The sequence below is a fragment of the Empidonax traillii genome, unplaced genomic scaffold (genome assembly GCF_003031625.1).
Source record: "Empidonax traillii isolate 1590-97213 ecotype Southwest subspecies unplaced genomic scaffold, ASM303162v1 scaffold159:size1039807, whole genome shotgun sequence".
In the NCBI taxonomy this organism is placed as follows: domain Eukaryota; kingdom Metazoa; phylum Chordata; class Aves; order Passeriformes; family Tyrannidae; genus Empidonax; species Empidonax traillii.
The window spans coordinates 564222-582353 of record NW_020955352.1 but is presented as its reverse complement, the minus strand read 5'-3'; the positions used below and the strand labels follow the sequence as shown (position 1 = coordinate 582353).

At 44.1% G+C, this 18132-nt stretch overlaps 1 protein-coding gene across 1 annotated transcript; it reads left to right on the top strand.

Moving 5' to 3' along the window:
* Positions 1 to 85: 85 nt before the first annotated feature.
* On the top strand, positions 86 to 14807 carry DESI1 (desumoylating isopeptidase 1). The gene is given in 7 exon segments (XM_027885019.1): positions 86 to 203; positions 206 to 376; positions 9256 to 9277; positions 10167 to 10236; positions 10875 to 10984; positions 11736 to 11858; positions 12987 to 14807. Coding segments are annotated over 7 exon segments (690 nt in total). The 5' UTR covers positions 86 to 103; the 3' UTR covers positions 13081 to 14807.
* Positions 14808 to 18132: the final 3325 nt, after the last annotated feature.

Here is an 18132-nt window from a genome sequence, read left to right as displayed (position 1 = left end):
CCAATGACGGGAAGTCTTGTCCAGCCCCGCCCCCCGCCCTAGCTCCGCCCCCCGCAGAGCCCCTCAGTGACGGGGCGGCCCGGCCGGTGCGCGGTGGTTGCGCATGCGCACGGGCAGGGTCGCCCCTTCCGCCCCGTCTGTCACCTCCCGGCTGGTGCCGCCGCACCCGCCACCGGCACCGGCGCCGCCTGTTCCCCCGCTCTCCGCCGCTTCCCGGAGGGAAGGGCCGTTCCACCTTGCCTGCAGGGGCTCCGGTTGCCGCCCGGCGGCCGCGCCCGCGCCCCAATGGAGGAGCCACTGGCGCTGCACCCCGTGAAGCTCTATGTGTACGACCTGTCCAAGGGCATGGCCCGGCGCCTCAGCCCCCTCATGCTGGGTAAGAGCACGGCGGGCACCGGCGCCGCCCCGCCCCGCCGCCTCCCGGCCGCTCGCGTCCCGCACCGGCCGCTGCGGCCCGGCCTCACCGTGCCCGCTAACGGCGTCCAGCTCGCCGCCTCCAGCCCCGGGAGTGGCGATCCCCGCCCGGCATCGCGCTCCCGAGGGAGCGACCCGCCGGGAAAGGGCTCCCTGAGGGCGCACCGGGCGCTGCGGGGGTCGGCGGGCACGGCATCGCTCGGGGTGTGCGGAGCTTGCCCGGGGGCCGGTGCAGGGGCTCGGCGGGGTCTGGCTGCAGCCCCTGTCCCCGCTGTCAGGGACCGGCTCGACCGGTGCGGCAGCTAACAGCTGCGCTGGGTCCGCTCCCTTGTCTCGCATCTGCCCGTTACCGCTGCGCTGTGGTATTCACTAAAGGCGGACTAAAACTGTTCCTTAGCTCCTGAAGGGAGGGACAGCTCAGCTCCCGACGGCCCGGCTGCCGTGGCGCCTCGGCAGGAAGGCTGAGCTGGTGGAGGAAAGGCGGCCGCTGTTTACAAGGTTACAGAGTTCAAGCGGCTCCATGTTGTGGCGAGGCCGGGCTGGGCTGGCGATGCGCAGCCGTCCGTTCTCTCCTTCGGAAAGTTTGTAGGAGCTTGGTCTGTGTCTTGTCAAAAATGTGTGCGTTTCCAGCTGAACCTTGGACTTGGGACACGAACCAAACTTAGGTTTTGCTGGAGGTTTTGGAAGCGTGAATTAGGAGTGCAACAAGAGAATGTTTTATACCTGTTACGTGTAGACTCTGGCCCCTGTCAGACCAGCAGTCTGTGTGGGATAAGACTTATCAACAGGCTCAGTGTCTGAACAGATGGTTCCGTGTAATCTTGGTTTATGGTTTGCTGGCACTTTGCTCATCTGCCCTCCAGAGAGATTCTGTGCTTTCCTGCAAGCTTAGAATACAGATAACACTTGGCATGAGGTTTCATGCATGTCAACGATAGGCTTGCAAAGTTGAGAAGAAAATACTATTGAGATCCTATATGATGTTCTCTGTTAGCCAGACAGCAGCAGAAGCTTTGGGAGATGAGTGTTTCCTGCGCTGGATAACCTCAAAACTTTTTGTGTGGTCAGAGTGGCTTCTGTTGTAGCCCTTAGGGAAGTAACTTTTCCCCTGTTAGGTCATAATAGGCATGTTTTATCTTGTGCTAAGAGTTAGAAATCTTAAGATGCAGATTACATACATGCAGGATTTACCTGTGTTTGAATTGAGCAGAATTTAATTAGTCTTATTTCTAAGTGTTGGTCCAAGCAAAGACTTCACCAGAAATAGGTTGTCACTGTATGTATCTTTTTAGCTCTCTTCTTACCCACAAAGTAAATTTTGAGTTCTAGTGGCTCTCTGAACTTCCACATAAAAACACTTAGTGCATTACTTCATTTTTGGTGCTTTCTATGCTACCCAAACAAGAACTTAAAAGCTTGGCACTTGTGATACAGTTTGTCGCTAAATTTCTAGGAGTCTGAGCACTGAAAAGGGAAAGTTAAAACCCTGAGAGCTTCTCTGGGTAGCTGGGGAAGTGCTGCTCGCTAGTACTGCCTGGTAACTAACCGAGCTCAGACATGCTCATGGAACGGGGCCAACTAGGCCTGCGTGGTCACAGTGACAATGCAGACTGCAGAATATTAGAGATTATGTGGATCCAGTGATGGGGTTTTCCATGAAACAAATCGCTGTTTCTTTCTTTCTTTCTGCCTTCCTTCAAGTTAAGGGTCCTCGGTGCATTTACACTCAGCTCTGTCATATCTCCAGGTGATTTTGGAAACCTCCCCAAGAGCAAAGTGATGGAGAGAATACTCCTCTTGCCTCATGTGTAGACCTTTTTATTCTTGAAGAACAACAAAAATTGTTGCTATTTCTCTGTATATCAACTTTGAGATGGTCAATAGCTATTTTTTCCATTTTTTTTTCCTCAGTGATGTTCTTAAACTGTAGGTCATCAGGGAAAGTCAATGAAATTGAAGAGGAAGGCATTTCTTAAGTGCTAAATGTTTGTCATCTTTACTTATGGTACTCTTCCCGTTGACGCCAAGTTTGAAACAATGCTTTTGCTTTGAGGGATAATTCTGTAACATTGCCTATATTGAAATACATGTGTTTTAGAGAGAAAAAAACAAATACTGAAACTGATTGTGCTAAAATCACTTTCTAGCAGGCTGAAAACCAGCAACTCGGGTCCCCTTGCCAGAGGGGGATGAATCCTGTCTTATGGGACTGACCACTGCAAGAGCATCACTGCACAGTGTCTTCAGCTGTGCTGGTAGGATCCAGAGTATTGTGGATTGTGTCAGCACAGCATTCAAGGATCAGCTCTCACTACTGAATATTGTACTGACTCTTTCAGTGTCAGTTCTCTCTGTTGCCTTTGAATGATGAGCCTGGAAGGCAGAGCTGTACAGCCATGTTCATAGCAGGCTTTGGAGTGACTTAGTCATGTCCCTTGGACACGTCTTCATTTTTCTTGGCAAGTTTACTCTTTTTCTACCCAGACTGCTTTTATTCTTCTTACTTTTCTGTACGTATCTTGTAAGTTTTCAGTGAATATTTCTGTTCTGAAGTATACGTGACCAAATATTGCCTTTGGTATCAGAAACAGCGCTTTTAATTTTTATGTTGCTCTACATGCAACTTCTCTACGGGTACTATTCCTGCTCTTTCCCCCACGTTCAATGTGTAACTACATTTGTCTGTCCAACTATGTGATCTAATAATAAGAAATGTTAACCTGAATGCAATAAGATTTCTATTTTCAAGACAGAAAACATAATCCTTCTGATTCTGTGGAGGGAAAAGAGGAAAAGAAAACAGTTCAACTTGCAGTGCTGATTTTGAAGTAGATGTCCAAGGGCAGAGAAATCTTTAAGGAAGATTAAAATCCTGTTGCACCATGAGCTTAAAGAAAAATGTCTTGCGCCTCTCAAAGTTCTCCTGTCCTGTAATTGAGGGTATTGGTCATGTGACTCACAGAATGAGCCTGGAGCTTCATTAACCACAGCAGCTTTGGCTCAGTATAGTACAAATTAATGTGGAGTTGACTGGGAGTATTGGTTGAAATCTTTAAGTGGTGCATTTAGCTGTAGGGACTTAACAGTCCAGAGAGAATTGGAGCAAAAGGTAACTGCTGAAAGGAGGTGCCTTCTCCTTTGTTCCTTTTTTTCCAGGCTCAGCATATTTCTCTGCCTCTCTTCCATCTGTTCTGATCAGTTTTGAATTGCTTCAGCGTGCGATTCCATCAGCTTTGCTCCAAGCATTTACTAGGGATTTCATGAAAATCAAGTGCATTACCCTCCCCCAGTCTAGCCTATTTCTTGGTCTCTAGGCCTCTCAAGAAGGGGACTGAAGCAGGTTCCTCCCTCTCCATTAGGTTTTGGTGGTAATTTTTTTTGCTTTGGTTGAGCACCCTGGGTAGCACATAGGAGAAAGTGCTACTAATTAGGGTAATTTTCAATTCAAAAAAAGACAGGAACCTTAATGGATTGTCTAAGAAAATTATAATAATATGCAAAGCAGTGCACTGCTAGAAATACCCATGCTGATTGACCAAACTGTATTGCTTTCGATTCCACAGGAGACTAGTTTGCTACTTTTTTTAGAGTCTTTTATGGTCTTGTTGGGATTGCATATCCATTGCAGAGCATAGATAAAAATACTGAGCTTCCTATTATTTCTTTACTTTACAGCTCAAAAGGCGTTGTTCTTGCACTGAGGGTTGAATTGCCTAAACTCTGAATGGGTTAAACTAGATACTGATCTGCATATAAAATTCCTTCCTTCGTGTCTTGGAACTCTTCTGCCCTTCAGTCTAATAATTTGGATTAATATACAAATGCCACTTCCATTCGGTATTTAAAATGCGCAGGAATTATTTGGCCATCAAGATTAACAAATTACTATAATGGTAAAATAGATTGGTGAGCATTTAATCTCCCTTGTGCTTGGCCTTCCAGAAGCATGGAAGTAATCCTATTTGATTGTATTCTAAAATAATATGGGCTTGCTTGCTTCTTTCAAAATACCCCTGTATCCAAACAATTATAGTCTCCTGAATCGGTTGTACAACAAACAAATCTGAATACTTTATTCTCCACATTCATCTGACTAAGCTGAGGGTCCTGGAATTGTTTAATGCATTTGAATGTTATGTTTTTCTCATAGGTTTCTGGCTCATGTGAGCACTATGAAAAATATTTGAGCTATGCATGTTATAAAGAAAAAAAAAACCAGATATAAAACCTTGTTATCTTGCCAGACAATACTCTGCGTTATTGAAACAAGTTGAGTCTCTGAGATGCATCTAAGCTGAATTGGCATCCCCTCCCAGGTTCTAGTAAGCATTTTCAGGAAAGAGCCATGAAGCACATCAGTAAGTAAAAAAAAAAAAAAAAAAGGTACATAAACAAAACCACACCCAAACAAAAAAAAATCCCCACAAATAAAAAAAAAAAACACCCAGAAGATTTAATTATCAAGTTTCCAAAGACTTGCAAGCTATCACCCATAACTCTCACAGATGCAACAAGGTAGCTTTTCACGTCCATATTTGTGGTCTATGACAAGGTAACTTGACTTGCATTACCTTGGAATGGAGACAGATCAAACTAAGCTGATTTACTTCACATTTACCTCAGGCTGAGCTTGCACACAGGCAATTTCTGTGGGAGAGCTGATACCTAATAACTTGACCATATGCACTAAGTGTTGTGTGATTGTGCACATCTAAATTTGCAACAAGCTTTCCTGTTCAACAGCCCTCTGTCCCTTGAAATATTCAAACTTTGTATTTTACCTGGATGAACAGAATTACAAAATGGGTCAGGTTGGACAGGACCACAGTGGGTCATGTGGTCCAACCTACTTGCTCAAGCAGGGCTATCCTAAAGCACATAACACAGGATTGTGTCCGGGCAGTTCTTGAATATCTCCAGTGAGAGAGACTCCACACCCTGTCTGGACAACCTCTTCCAGTGCACAGTCACCTGCACAGTAAAGAAGTTCTTCCTCATAATCAGGTGGAACTTCCTGTGCATTTCAGGTTTCTGCCTGTTGCTTCTTGTCCCATTGCTTGGCACCACTGAGAAGAGCCTGGCTCCATCCTCTTGACACTTTCCCTTCAGATATACTAGGTGCCCAGAAGAGTATCATCTCATCAGGGCATTCCTGTTCTGCATTAGGGGCATGTGCATCCTTTGGATTAGCTTTACTGTTGGCATTGAGTGAAGGGTAACATATGCAGTTTAAGGCTGCAAATGCTTTTGCAGCTCCAGTGGAAATTACTGGAGAATCAGGTTTTTCTATATAGTTATAGACAGCCTCAGGTTATGAATAAATATGTTGGTGTTGGTGGCAGTACCAACATACAATTCTGCCCACACTGCAGTGCACAACAGGAGTTTGGAGTGTTGTGGCAAGGAGTGGAAAAGCATGAAATGTGATAATGTCTCCCAGTATCCCAGATGGTATTTGCAGTCCCTTCTTCTAGACCATTCAATTGACTACGAGATGTAAGCCCTATTGCACTGTAGGATTCTTTGGGGAGGTTCATGGCAAGCTTGAACTTTATTGGAAAGTATCCCCGCAAGGCCTGGATACAACTTGTGCCTTAGTACTTAAAACAATATTGTATCCTTGCTGAGTCACACTGTTGGGGCTGTTGTGTGTATGAAGCCTTCAGAGGCAGCGGGCAGCATGTTTTGTATATAGTGGGCAATGTCCAGCAGAAAGCAAGACACAGTTCCTTAGTGCAGGCTGCCCTGATCGCTTTACCTGAGCTTTTTAGGAGGGGCAGTGATGGTGAGCTGTCACCTGTGCTGTGCAGAGTCTGAGTCTGGGAGAAGGGCAAGAAGAGTCATAGAGGAGGATCCCCATCAGAGGCAAAACTTGAGGAAGAAAATGATTGTGTCCATGAAGGTTTATACATAACCTCATATGATGCAACAGACAAACAACACTGAGATTCTTGCTGAACAGTAGGAAAGGGGGCTGCCCAAGTACTTCAGAAGCTGGTAGCCTTTGACGTATTCTTCTGTGGGTCAGTTTGGAGTTGAGATGACAACAGCCACCTCTGAAGCCTGGGATACTGCAGCAGCATACCAAAAGTTCTTGGTCTCGGATGTCTCTGGGTGATGCATATGTGGCCAATAATGGCAAGTTTCTTAGGCATGGGATTCTCCAACAGTGTTGTCATTGGAGACACTTGCATGGCCTCCGACCAAGCACAGTCTGCCCGTGGCAGAAAGGGATTTTATTTTGTCTGCAGCAGACGGGAGAGCTACCACGGATGCCTTATTGTCATCAGTGCTGCAGATCTGTCATGTGTTTTCCACAATGCCAGCTTCGTTAATGACTTAGAGGAGCCAAGCAGAAATAGCAGGTCTGCACCTTCATTAATATCTTCAAACCGGTGCTTGGCACAAACTGCCCTAGCTGAGCTGCCTCAGACAGACCTGCCTTGTGAGGACAGGCAGTTTCACTTGCCAAAAGCTGTTCTGTTATTGCCCTGGCAGTTGCTGCCTGTGGACTGCTACAGATTTCTCATGTAGCAGTAAGGGTTGGATTGTAGTCCAATGCAAAGTCTATTTCTTAAATTCTGTTTGAGTTTTTTTTCATACAATCAGAGAATTGCTTTGGTGAAAAGGGACCTCTGGAGGTTGTGCTCAAGGTAGAGCTGACAAGAGTAGATTGTTCAGGGTCCTCAGCAGCTGAGTTCTGAGTATCTTCAAGGATTGAAATCCCGTATGCTTTCTGGACCCCTGTCCCTGTGTTTGATCACCTTCATGATAATTTTTCCCTGCTTTTACTGAACTGGGAATTTCCCGTTTTCCAGCTGGTGTCTGTTGTCTTTCACTGTGCACGTCTGAGTAGAAAAAGGGTCTCTTTCATCCATACCCATTAGGTACTTGTAGAAAGGAATAAGGACTCTTGGCCTTCTCTTCATGAGGATGAACAGACCAGTTTTCTCTGTTCCTCTTCAATACAGTAGGTGTTCCAGCCCAGTATGTCAGTGTCTTTTATACTGTTGGGATCCAAAAGTGGACACAGTACTCCTGATGTGATCTCACAAGTGTCAAACAGGGGGACAGAGTCACTCCCCTTGAGCTGCTGTCTGCAGTTTCGCTAGAGCAGCCTAATGGGTACCCTTTGCGGCAGTTATCTTTTCAAGTAGGTACTGCAATTGCACAAGCAGGTCCTGGCAGCACCTGTGACATTGTCAGATCTGATGTAACTCTTTCACCTGCATACAGAATCCAGCTACAGAGCGGCAGTTCTGTGGAAAGCCTTTCATCATTGTTTGCTGCAAATGTGTGCGAAAGTAAGTTTGATTATAGATGCACAGAACAATGCAAAACCAGATCTCTCTGATGAGAGATCTTTGCAAAACCAAGCAGTAGAGTCTGTCATGGGCCAGTTGCTAAAGTTGGGGCAGGTGCTGCTAAAGTTACGCCTTGTATTGCTGCACTGTCACTGGGTTCTGACAGCTCTAGAGTGCAAGGTGAAACCTGATGGGGAAAGTGCGGAACAAGGGCCAAAGGATCGAGGAGCACAATGGTGGGACATGCTAAAGGGCCAGCAAGCGCTCCTAAAATACTGCAACACACTGCTCTGCTTCTCTCATCGTTGCTCCTCTCTTTTGGCCTTCATCCTACTCCATGCCTACGTTTCTGTGTGACGGGTTGACAGGGAATACACTTGCTGCCTGGCTGTGATCCATGGGAGTGACAGATCAGTCCACTTACTTCAAAACTACGTGCACTCGCTTCAGCTGATGTCTCTATTGTCTCAACAGCCTTTTCCCTGCCTCCGTTCTTACATGACCCTCGTCTGAAGGAGGTACCTATTTTGCTTCAGACTTGAGCGGAAAAAAATGTGTTAGTAATTGTTTTTCCCGTGGCAGAGAAGCACTCAGTCTCCTGCTTGGGTTCAAGAGAATACCAAGTGTTGGTATGCACACAGTTGTTGCGTTCTAAATCCGCTTTTCTGGGTGTCGTACACCTTGTTGACAAAATAAAGTTATAGCATCTGTGACATATGTCACAGCATGAAGGGGCTGCCTGCAAGCTCCCAAAGGGGCACAGTACCAGGGACCAAGCTTTTAGGCTATGATAGATAATTGAGCCTAGAACAGTAACAGCTGGTGACCTTTTGGAAAGAGGTTTAATCTTGAGCATAGAGAGGCTTAGGTCACCCACTCATAGGGAACTGGAAACGCATTTTGGAAGGGACTTTTTCTCTCAGACACAATTAGTTTAGTGGTGCCTGAAGCAAGTCTTTGCTTCTGTGTTCTACAAAACACAGAGCTTTATAACTTGTATAAATTTCAACCCTGCACTTTTCTACCCCAGTTCCCACTTAAACTGCTAATTTTTGAGGGCAGGGGAGGGAGGGAAAGGAGGAAACCATGGAATAGATTATAGAGGTTATCACTATTGATCACATGTTCAAGTCAGATCTCTCATCAGTTACTGAAAAAGAGAGCTGAATGCACTCTGCTGGCCAGCTGTCTGCAGTTATGAAATCAGCATCAAATTCAGCTCTTCTGGTCCTGACTGAAGACTCTAGGAAAAGGTTTCCTTTCTTGGTCTGTAGAACAGCACCCAAGGAAGGTAAGCACTGGCAGGATAGGATGGCATTGCCACCTCTGCATGCCAGGATGGAAGAGGTGCAACGGTAATGTGGATGGAGTAGTTAATTAGAAAGACATTATGGTTTTTTTAGAAACATCTCTCCGATGAAATCTTTGGTGTTGCTGTCACAGTGAAATATTAAGCATGGTTCTTAACTGATTGACAGAAAGTAGGCTGAAATGTGGAAAATACATTGCTAATAACTCTTCTTTTCTCTGCATACAGGGAAACAGCTGGATGGCATCTGGTAAGTGACTAGATTTAAATTGCATAATGTGTGTAACACACTGTGGTGTAGGAAGCATTTTCAATATGAGGTTATATATGCTTCAGATCTTAAGAACATTTTATTGTGGAAGAAAGACCAAGGCACTTTGTGTTCCTGAATACAGATTGATGGTAAGATGATGTACAATCAGGTGCTAGTTAAACCTCTCCATTCAAAGCTCAGTGGACCTCATGGAAAAAGGTGTTGTTAGTGCACCTGTACACTTTTTCAAGGGTAGGATGTTGTCTTTGTCCCAAGTACTTTGTCATGTAATTCCAGGCATGACCAAACATGAGAGTAAGAGTAGGTGGGAAGAAGGTATTACAGAATCAGGCCTTCTGGCATATAAGAGCAGTGACTACTTTTGGTTACAAAACAGACCCAGCTTGCTATAACTCATGTCAAGAATTTTTATATCATATCAGGAGGGTTTGGGGTTTCTTTTAAAGGCAAGAAAAACACCAAACCCTTGTCTATCCATTTTTGCCTCTACAGATTCATCTCCCGTGGTTGTCTGACCAGCTTCTCAGCCAAAGTCTTTCCGACATACACTTCTGTCAGTGTGGTAGCAAAGTAGCTCTGTCTCTCTCTGTGACTTCACCCTCAGCTGAGGGAGGCTCATGCCTGGACTCCTAACTAAGCCTATTCTTTCCCAACTGCTTACAGAGTTACAGTAGGCTTGATAATAGTTGCTTCCATATCCATTCATGTTCCAGCAGATCTTGTTCCTACTCACAGAGACACATTGACCTTTTCTTTCAGTTATTCCCTTCATGATGTCCTTGAGCTGATAAATTTACCGGTGATTTCTGTGCTAGGCTATTTCCTTTTTTCCTTTGTTTCACCTGGTTTTTGTTCTCTGTGGCAGGCACACCTCCATAATAGTCCATAAGGATGAATTCTTCTATGGCAGTGGAGGAATTTCCAGCTGTGCACCTGTAAGTTTAATTTTCTGATATTTTTTATAGGATTACCTGGTCAGAATTGCTTGTGTTAATGTCTTTTAGAAAAGCAGCAAGAGACTTCTAAATTAAGACAGAGGGTGAAGCCAGCTGCTTTCCGAGGTTTTCCAGGGCACCTGAGGAAAAGGGATTATGAACAATGGGTTTAAGTCCAAATAAATACAGGTTGGGGATTGCTTCTTCTGGTAGAATCTATCTATCCAGAGCACCTTCTGCAGCTGCATTGCAAGGGTGACATTTTGTCCAATTCTGTATTGTTAAGTTTTACATGCAGACTTTTTAAGATAAATAAAACCAAAGCAAAACAAAACCATGATGCTTTCTCAGACCTTTCTGTTCTGGGAGAGGTAAAATGGATGAGCTGTTGTTCTAAAGCGGAATTTTGCTACAGCTTAGAGCTTTCAGCCCGAAGAACCAAATGTAACAGCTGAAATGAACGTTGCATGTTCTTCTCATTCTCTTGAGAGGGAAGACCAGCAGTTCTTGCTCGACAAACACACCGGAAGGCCCTCCTTTTGTGCCTGGACGAGTCACAGTAGCTCTATTCAGTAGGGTCGTCCAAAAGAATTCAGTCTGATCATTTGACATTGTCTTCTGGCTGTTCATTTTTACAGGGAGGGACACTTCTTGGCCCCCCGGACACAGTTGTTGACCTGGGGAACACTGAAGTCACTGAAGAAATTTTTCTGGAGTATCTTTCCTCTCTGGGGGAATCTATGTTCCGGTAAGTAGCATCTTGTACTAGAAAATCTGTATATCAAAAAAGTGCAGAATGGAGAATGTGAAACCAGTCCAACTCACAAAGCTTTTGTCTGCTAAGTGTATTATTTGGTACTCTTCAAATATGAGACTGGAACTGATGTACCAATATGCAAGGAGCTACCAGCTAGGCAACCCTCTGGTGTGCCAGCCTTGAGCTAGGCTGGGAAAGCATTCTTGTGGGAAGTGTTTCACACTGTTTTTTGTAAAATCGAATAATGCCTGAAATGCCTTTGAGAGAACCACCAGGGAAAATGAAATCTCTCAGTAAATAGCACTTTGCCCCATGAGTCATAGGTGAAGTGCTGTAGTAAAGCTGCCAACTTTCATATGAGTAAAAGCAAGGTCTTGAGTGAGTCTGCTTCTTACAAGAATAGAAAACTGTAGCATTTAGTGTTCTGGCTATCTTTCAATGTCAGTAATTCCTGTGATTTCTCATTACTTCTGTGGTTTTAAGTGACAAAACCTGACCTCACTTATCCTCCCAAAACCCACTGTTATAAAGTCAGTGATGCAGAGAAATGTCATTTTCCACCCTGATTCAATTGAATTTGAGAGTGAGTTGATGTCTGTATTTTACTTATTTGCCTTAGAATTCTTTGGGGAGGAGGGTGCTAATGTAAGGAGATGTTCTTCATTAGGGGTCTAAGTTTTTCATCTTGTAAGATTTATTGCTGAGTCTGTCTTTATGGTTCAATTTCTTTTCTGTGGCGCAGAGGAGAGTCTTATAACCTCTTTGAACATAACTGCAACACCTTCAGTAATGAAGTGGCACAGTTTCTGACAGGAAGAAAAATCCCTTCCTACATCACTGACCTTCCATCTGAAGTTCTTTCCACGTGAGTATGGATGTCCCTTCTCTCTGTAGCTGCTTCATTCTAATGCTTAAACATATGACAGAGTGAGCAGTACCAGTTTCTGCTGGCTCTGCCTAAGAACCAGGCAAGGATTAAGGAGAAGATGCTTATTTGAACACTTACAACACCATATCACAAATGCTAGCTGGTACTGGTGTTGCAAAGACAGGAGAAGGTTGTTCTTCTGCCTTTACTTAAACCTATTTTTTTATTTTGTGATGGTCTCTTATATGTGACAAGCATAAAAAGTTTCAGAAAACAGTGCAAGTTTGTTTTTTTTTCTTTTAGGAAACTAGTATCTGTTAAAGGTTGCTTCTCTAAGCACCATAATTGCAGTGGAGGTGTCAGCTTTGCTTGTGATGAGGCAGGGGAGATATAATATTTAAATTAATGCTGCAGTTTTAAAGCAGGACTGGGTGCAAAAAGAGGATATAAAAGAAGAAATTATTTCCTGCCTGATAATTCAGATCAACTTCTTTTTTTTTAAACTCTCAGCTAGTGAGGATCCCAGCGGGATGGTTTGAGCTCCATCATGTAGATCCTAATTTTTCATAACAGCGGTATGGCACATTATTTGGGAGACTTGTCTGCTGCCCTGGGCTCTTAACGTATCAGATTTCTCAAAACCTATAACAGAATGAGTCATATGGAAAGATAACCAGGTGCTACCGAGTGCAACAGGGATTATTCTGTGAGTGTTGATCCATTGTCTCTAAGGGAGCTAGAGGCTATTCTTCTGGCAGATCTCAATATTGATGTACTTAATGGAACACTGCAGTTGCATAACAGGGATTTTGTTTGCACACTTAAGTAGAATGAATTACTGAAAGCTAGTTTCAGACACAGTATTACCACATTAGCAGTCTAGGCATGTTAGGACTCAGAACTAGCTTATAGTAAATAAACTTTAAATTCTTTAGTTATTGAACAGTAAACTGTCTTTATTATGCTAAATTAGTTTGCTTAAGTTTGTAGTGGAAGTTCTTCAAATTTGCTTCTACAATGGTGGTTTGATTGCACTCTCTAGGAAGTGAGTGAGCTTCAGTAGTAAAGGGAAACAGTTGTTAATCAAGTAAACTATTTGAGATGCTTATTTTTTTACCTTCTCAGACCTTTTGGACAAGCTTTAAGGCCCCTCCTGGACTCCATCCAGATCCAGCCACCCGGAGGAAATACCTTCAGCAGACATAATGGACAGAGCTAACAGGAGTGACCGAGTGTGCCCAGCCTCACCAGGCCTCTTCCTTTTTAAACATGAATCTACCAGATTTCTATTTTATAATTTCCCATCAGAATTAACTCTGGAGAAGTTGCAAGACAAGTTTTAAAATTTCCTAGGGAGAGGATTTATCAGGGTGCATGTAAGACAATGCTACCAAAAAGATTGCCATAATTTCTAATAGCATTTTACTAATTTATAAAGGCTGTCTTGTCGAGTAGGCTGAGACTTTCTACGTAACTCCTGTGCTGGTAAGTGAAAATTCATTCCGTGAGCATTCAAGGGCCCATCACACAATTTGAAGTAAATAAGGGGATGTCCTAACCATCCCTTGCAGACTTGCATGCATTTCTCCTCTCACTGCCTGTATTATGGGGGTCTCTGCTGAAGTCTGTAGCAAAAAAGGCAAAGGAAGTGTTGGTAGCCTAGGAAGTGAAGGTGTCCCAGGATTAGTCTTCTGCGTATTTCACTGACATTGTTATTTGCTCAAGGGAAAAGCTGAACTCATCTGACTAGAACATTTGCAGTGGCACAGCTGTGTGGGAAAGGTGATGAAGCTGAACTATGTGTCAGTGTCACACTCGAGTTGGAACTCAGTGGAACTTGCTGTGGTGGGAGGGAGGCTGGAACTGAAGGTTACCAAGAAGCTTGTAATGCCAGATCCAAGAGTTATGGGAAAGAACCAGCTGAAAGAACAGAATCTCATGAGCGGAAGTGGTAGAAACAAATTTCAGGTGAAAGTAAAGTGAAGTGAAATGTTTCCTTTTCTCGCATGTAAACTTATCAACAGATAGACAGAACCTTCTTAATTATTTACCTTTGCATAAGAACTGTGTTTTCTTGGGTTTTTCTCCTTACTAAACCAGACTTACAGTACAGTAAGACAGGAATAGCATGGCAACTGCATGATAATACAAGTTGGACCAATTCTGCATTCACTATCGAGTTGCAGACACAGTAGGAGTTCCAACTTTCATTGATATTGCTGCCCTTTCCAAAGCAGTCAGCGACATCAGAGAAAGGAGACATCTCTGCTTAAGAGAAATAAATGCTAGGTCTCCCCAAATGTAAAGAAAATGAAGAAGAGTAAAATTAGGCTTTCCATGGAGCAACTGAGTTTTTTGGGAAACACGCAGAAGCAGTCCTGTCCTTAGATCGACCTTAGATTGTATCAATACTACATCTACTAGTTTAAGATTTTTATAGCTTTGCAATTATTTGCAGTGGGAGAAGAACAGGGGAATGAAAGAATAGGCACACTGGTTTCTTTTCATGCATGTATTTATACTATTTTCCTGAACAATTTTGTAGCAGTTACATTTAGGAAGGAATACCAGAAAGACATCGAACAAACCCCAAACATTGCTGATGCTCCAGAAATGGGGATTGCACGTCCCAGATGCTGCTGAAAAAGCATATATGCAAATGTACAGCCCTTTGTCCAGTGCTTTGTTGTGAAAAGTGTTGCTGCAAGTTCAGTCCTGCATCTCAAACTTCCTGCACTGGAAACTTTATGCATACCTAAAGGAGGTGTCTTTCCTCTGCTGGGTTCTTTCTCCCAGAATAATGCAGTTTGATAAGCTTGTCACATTATTTCTCTGTTTGGACTATAATGGTTTGTATTTATGAGGGGTTGGAATAGAAGAAAACTGCATTTTCATCACTGTCAAATACTCTGTTGCCCTGCAACTTGTGGAGCCACTGCACAGATGGAGATAGGGTAGTGTCAGTCCATTCTGCAGTTTTTTGTGTGTACCTTCTTTCAGTGCGCAGCAGTGGCCCCTGCAGCCTAGATGCATCTTTTCCTTGTCATTCTCTGCTTGTGCCATCAACTTCTCCGTATGCATTTCATTTGATGGGCTGGACTTGGATATAATGGTAGCAGTTAGTATAGATTGCTTTATACAAAAGCTTTCAATCTTTCCCCCTCGAATGTCCTGTTTGCAGAAAGCATCCTATAATAAGTCATTTATGAATAATGCCTTTTGATGCTGCCGGAGGAAGGATTGGTATTTGTTTGCTGCTAGGCAATAGCTTAGTTTTCCTAAGTGTATCCTCTCCAGTCTTTTTTCATACCTATTCTGTGAAGAGTAACCAGCCTTTCATCTGAATGCACATGACCATGCCACAAAACATTGTAGATCGTGTTAGAGATCTTGGAACTTCCTTAGTTGAGCAGGTATATATTCAAGCTGTTACAGTGCAGCCCAACATCTAGGTGTGCTAGTTTGGTACCTGCAAGCAGCACAGCTGTGCTTGCTTGTCTTTCAGCAAACTATCACTTCAGGTGCAGCTGCCTGTAGAAGCACTGGTGCCATGGTTTCTGCCCCACACTCTTTCACAATGAGGATATGCCCTGTGTGTCCACGACTTCAGATGTCCTGAGCCTGGTTTCTGCTTGGCTACCTATTTCAGGACTTTTTACATCCTCTCAGGGGGCAGGAAAGAAAAGGAAGACATTCACCCTGTGCATTTTGCAATCTGCCTTTTCCCCTCCCGAGCAGCCCTTTTGCAGAGATAATGCTCCTACTTTAAGGTCACTGGGTAAAATTTCACTCAGCCATATACTGTTTGCAATAGCCAAGGAGCTCCTCAGGGGGCCTCCTGGGCTCGGGACCTACACTTGTGTTTCATGGCAAAAGAGCTGTAGGAGGGAATCCTGTTTGCTTGGTCTTACTGGGTAATAAAACCCCTGTACGCTGTAGGACTCTTAGGAAACCCATTTTCTCCAAAGACGGTTATGTATAAATTGCAGGACTGTGCCCTCGATGTTGCACCCAGCCGAATATAAACTAGACTGAGAAGTGTATGTAAGTGTATATTGGTGACGAACTTCAGCCAGCTGACTGACAAAGGGGCAGGGAAACTGAACCCCTGAATGGGAGCAGAACTCTTTTGCCCACACCTACTATTCTGTCTTGTATTGCTGGGGTTCCCCCGTGCCATTTTAAAAATGTTAATAATGTCTTTAGGCAGAAAGTGATGTTTTGATTTATTTGTGGGTTTTTTTCTATTACAATAAAAAGAAATACAGCAAATTTTCCTGATTGAATGCATGTGCCCACACAGCTGCCCAGCGGATGCAGCTGACCAGAAGTCATCATCTTTATCCTGATCCCAGCCGGGAAGTGCAGAATGAGAAATTGTTCAAGCAGTTTGTGCCAAGTACTGCTATGGGAAGTAGTGGGGGCTACTGCTCTTTTCTGAACTGGCCACAGGCAATATTCTTATTTAAGTTGGGAAAAATTTTTCTTCTGTAAGTACCGTGGTTTCTAAAATCATGCTCCTGAGGCTTGGCACAGCTTGGATGTGCTCAAAGATGATGTTCTGTCAGCACAGGTTTTGTACAGCCCTTGCTCATTTAAGTGTGCGAGAATGAAATGTCTAATGTCTGTTGCTGAAGAAGAGGACCAGCAGAGTTTAAACATGGGAAAAGGCTCTAAGCTTGATGCTGCTACTTCAAAATGAAAAAAAAAAAAAAGCTAAAAAGCAGTAGACTAAGAAGTAGACTTCATGCCTGGGTTCCTCTGGAGCTGCAGAGGAGATGCACTGCCCAAAATATCTGGCTCTGGGGAAGACATTAATTCTGCTTGATTCAGCCTTCTGCTTGCTTATTGATGGCATGCAAACGATAAACCACACAATTCGCTGTTTCTGTAACACTCTGTATCAGTGTAATACAGAAGAGGTCTTGTAACAGAAGGAGGTTGTAACAAAGATGCAATGATTGTGGTTATTTTGGGCTGTGTTACTCAGATGTGGTGCTAGTTTGTTATCAAGTACTAGTACTGGCCCCATACAAAATACCTGCAATTGGGTATTTTTAAATTAAATTAATTTTTTTAATTTTTTTTTTTTAAATTTAAAGGAAAACCTTGACTTCACTGGCATCCCTAGACAGAGTGTAAGATAGTGCTCATAGCAGCTTACCTTCAAAACTTCTGCCAAAATATGTGCCTTTGCTGCTAGTAGCAGAGATTTCATTCCTGATGACAGCTGCTGCCTATCTGAGTGGCAGTCAAGCAAACGTATCAAGGGTGGTTGAAGTGCAAAGTATTAAATAACCGGAACAGCCGCAGCAGCCCTGTTCTCAGAGCTAACCTGGGTGAAGGAACAAGCACGGCTGTTAGAGCTGTGCACTTCACCAGAAGACAGGCTTATGCTCTTGGGGAAACCAAGATGCCCCAAGTGCTCACCAGGTGAGGTGTTTGGACTCAAAGAGATTTTTTAAAGCAGTGTGACAAATAAGCTGGAGAAAGCACAGCAGGTAGTTCAAGTTTTGGAAAGCTGTGCTGGTAGCATAAACCTGATAGGCACTGCAGGACTGTGAAAATGTGAATGCTGACTGAATTTTAACAGGCTTCCCAATTCAGGAAAGTGCCCCGAGGTGGCACTGCTGCCTCGCAGCACGGGGATGCACCTGAGCCTGGGGAGAGTGGCTGGGATGTCCACAGTAATGTCAGTGCAACAGGCATGGAGAGAGGTCTCTCACAGACACAAAAGCTGCAGGAGCAGCCAGGAGACAAGATCGTGGGGCAGCTTGGACCTCAGCAAGTGCCTGGTAGCAAGGACAGTACACTGCTAGGGCCGCAATAGGTGTGAGCTGGCAGTTTTCCCTAAATCCATGCTTATTTCATGCAGACTGGGAAGTCTCGTCCTTATACCATGCCGTGGCTTATGGAAAATAAAGGCTTGCATTCCTGAAACCCTGGGAGTTCGCTGTCTATCTGACCCCACGGCTGTCTTTTGAGAGCCCTGGGCGTTAGCTCACAGCCCTGCTACATGGGAGAGCAGTTCTTTGGCTTCTGGTACTTGAGTACCCCGAACACGTGAAGGCACGTCTGCTCACTTGTCAGCATGCCATGGTAGGCACACTTCGAAGTATTCATACTCTGGAGTAAGCATCCACATGCTGACTGATGATATATGTAACCACACCTAGACAAGTCCTATAAATGAACATAACCCTAAACTCAACTAAAAAATCAGTGCTCAATTGCATACAAAGCAGTTGGGTGCTAAGAAACCACTCTGGAA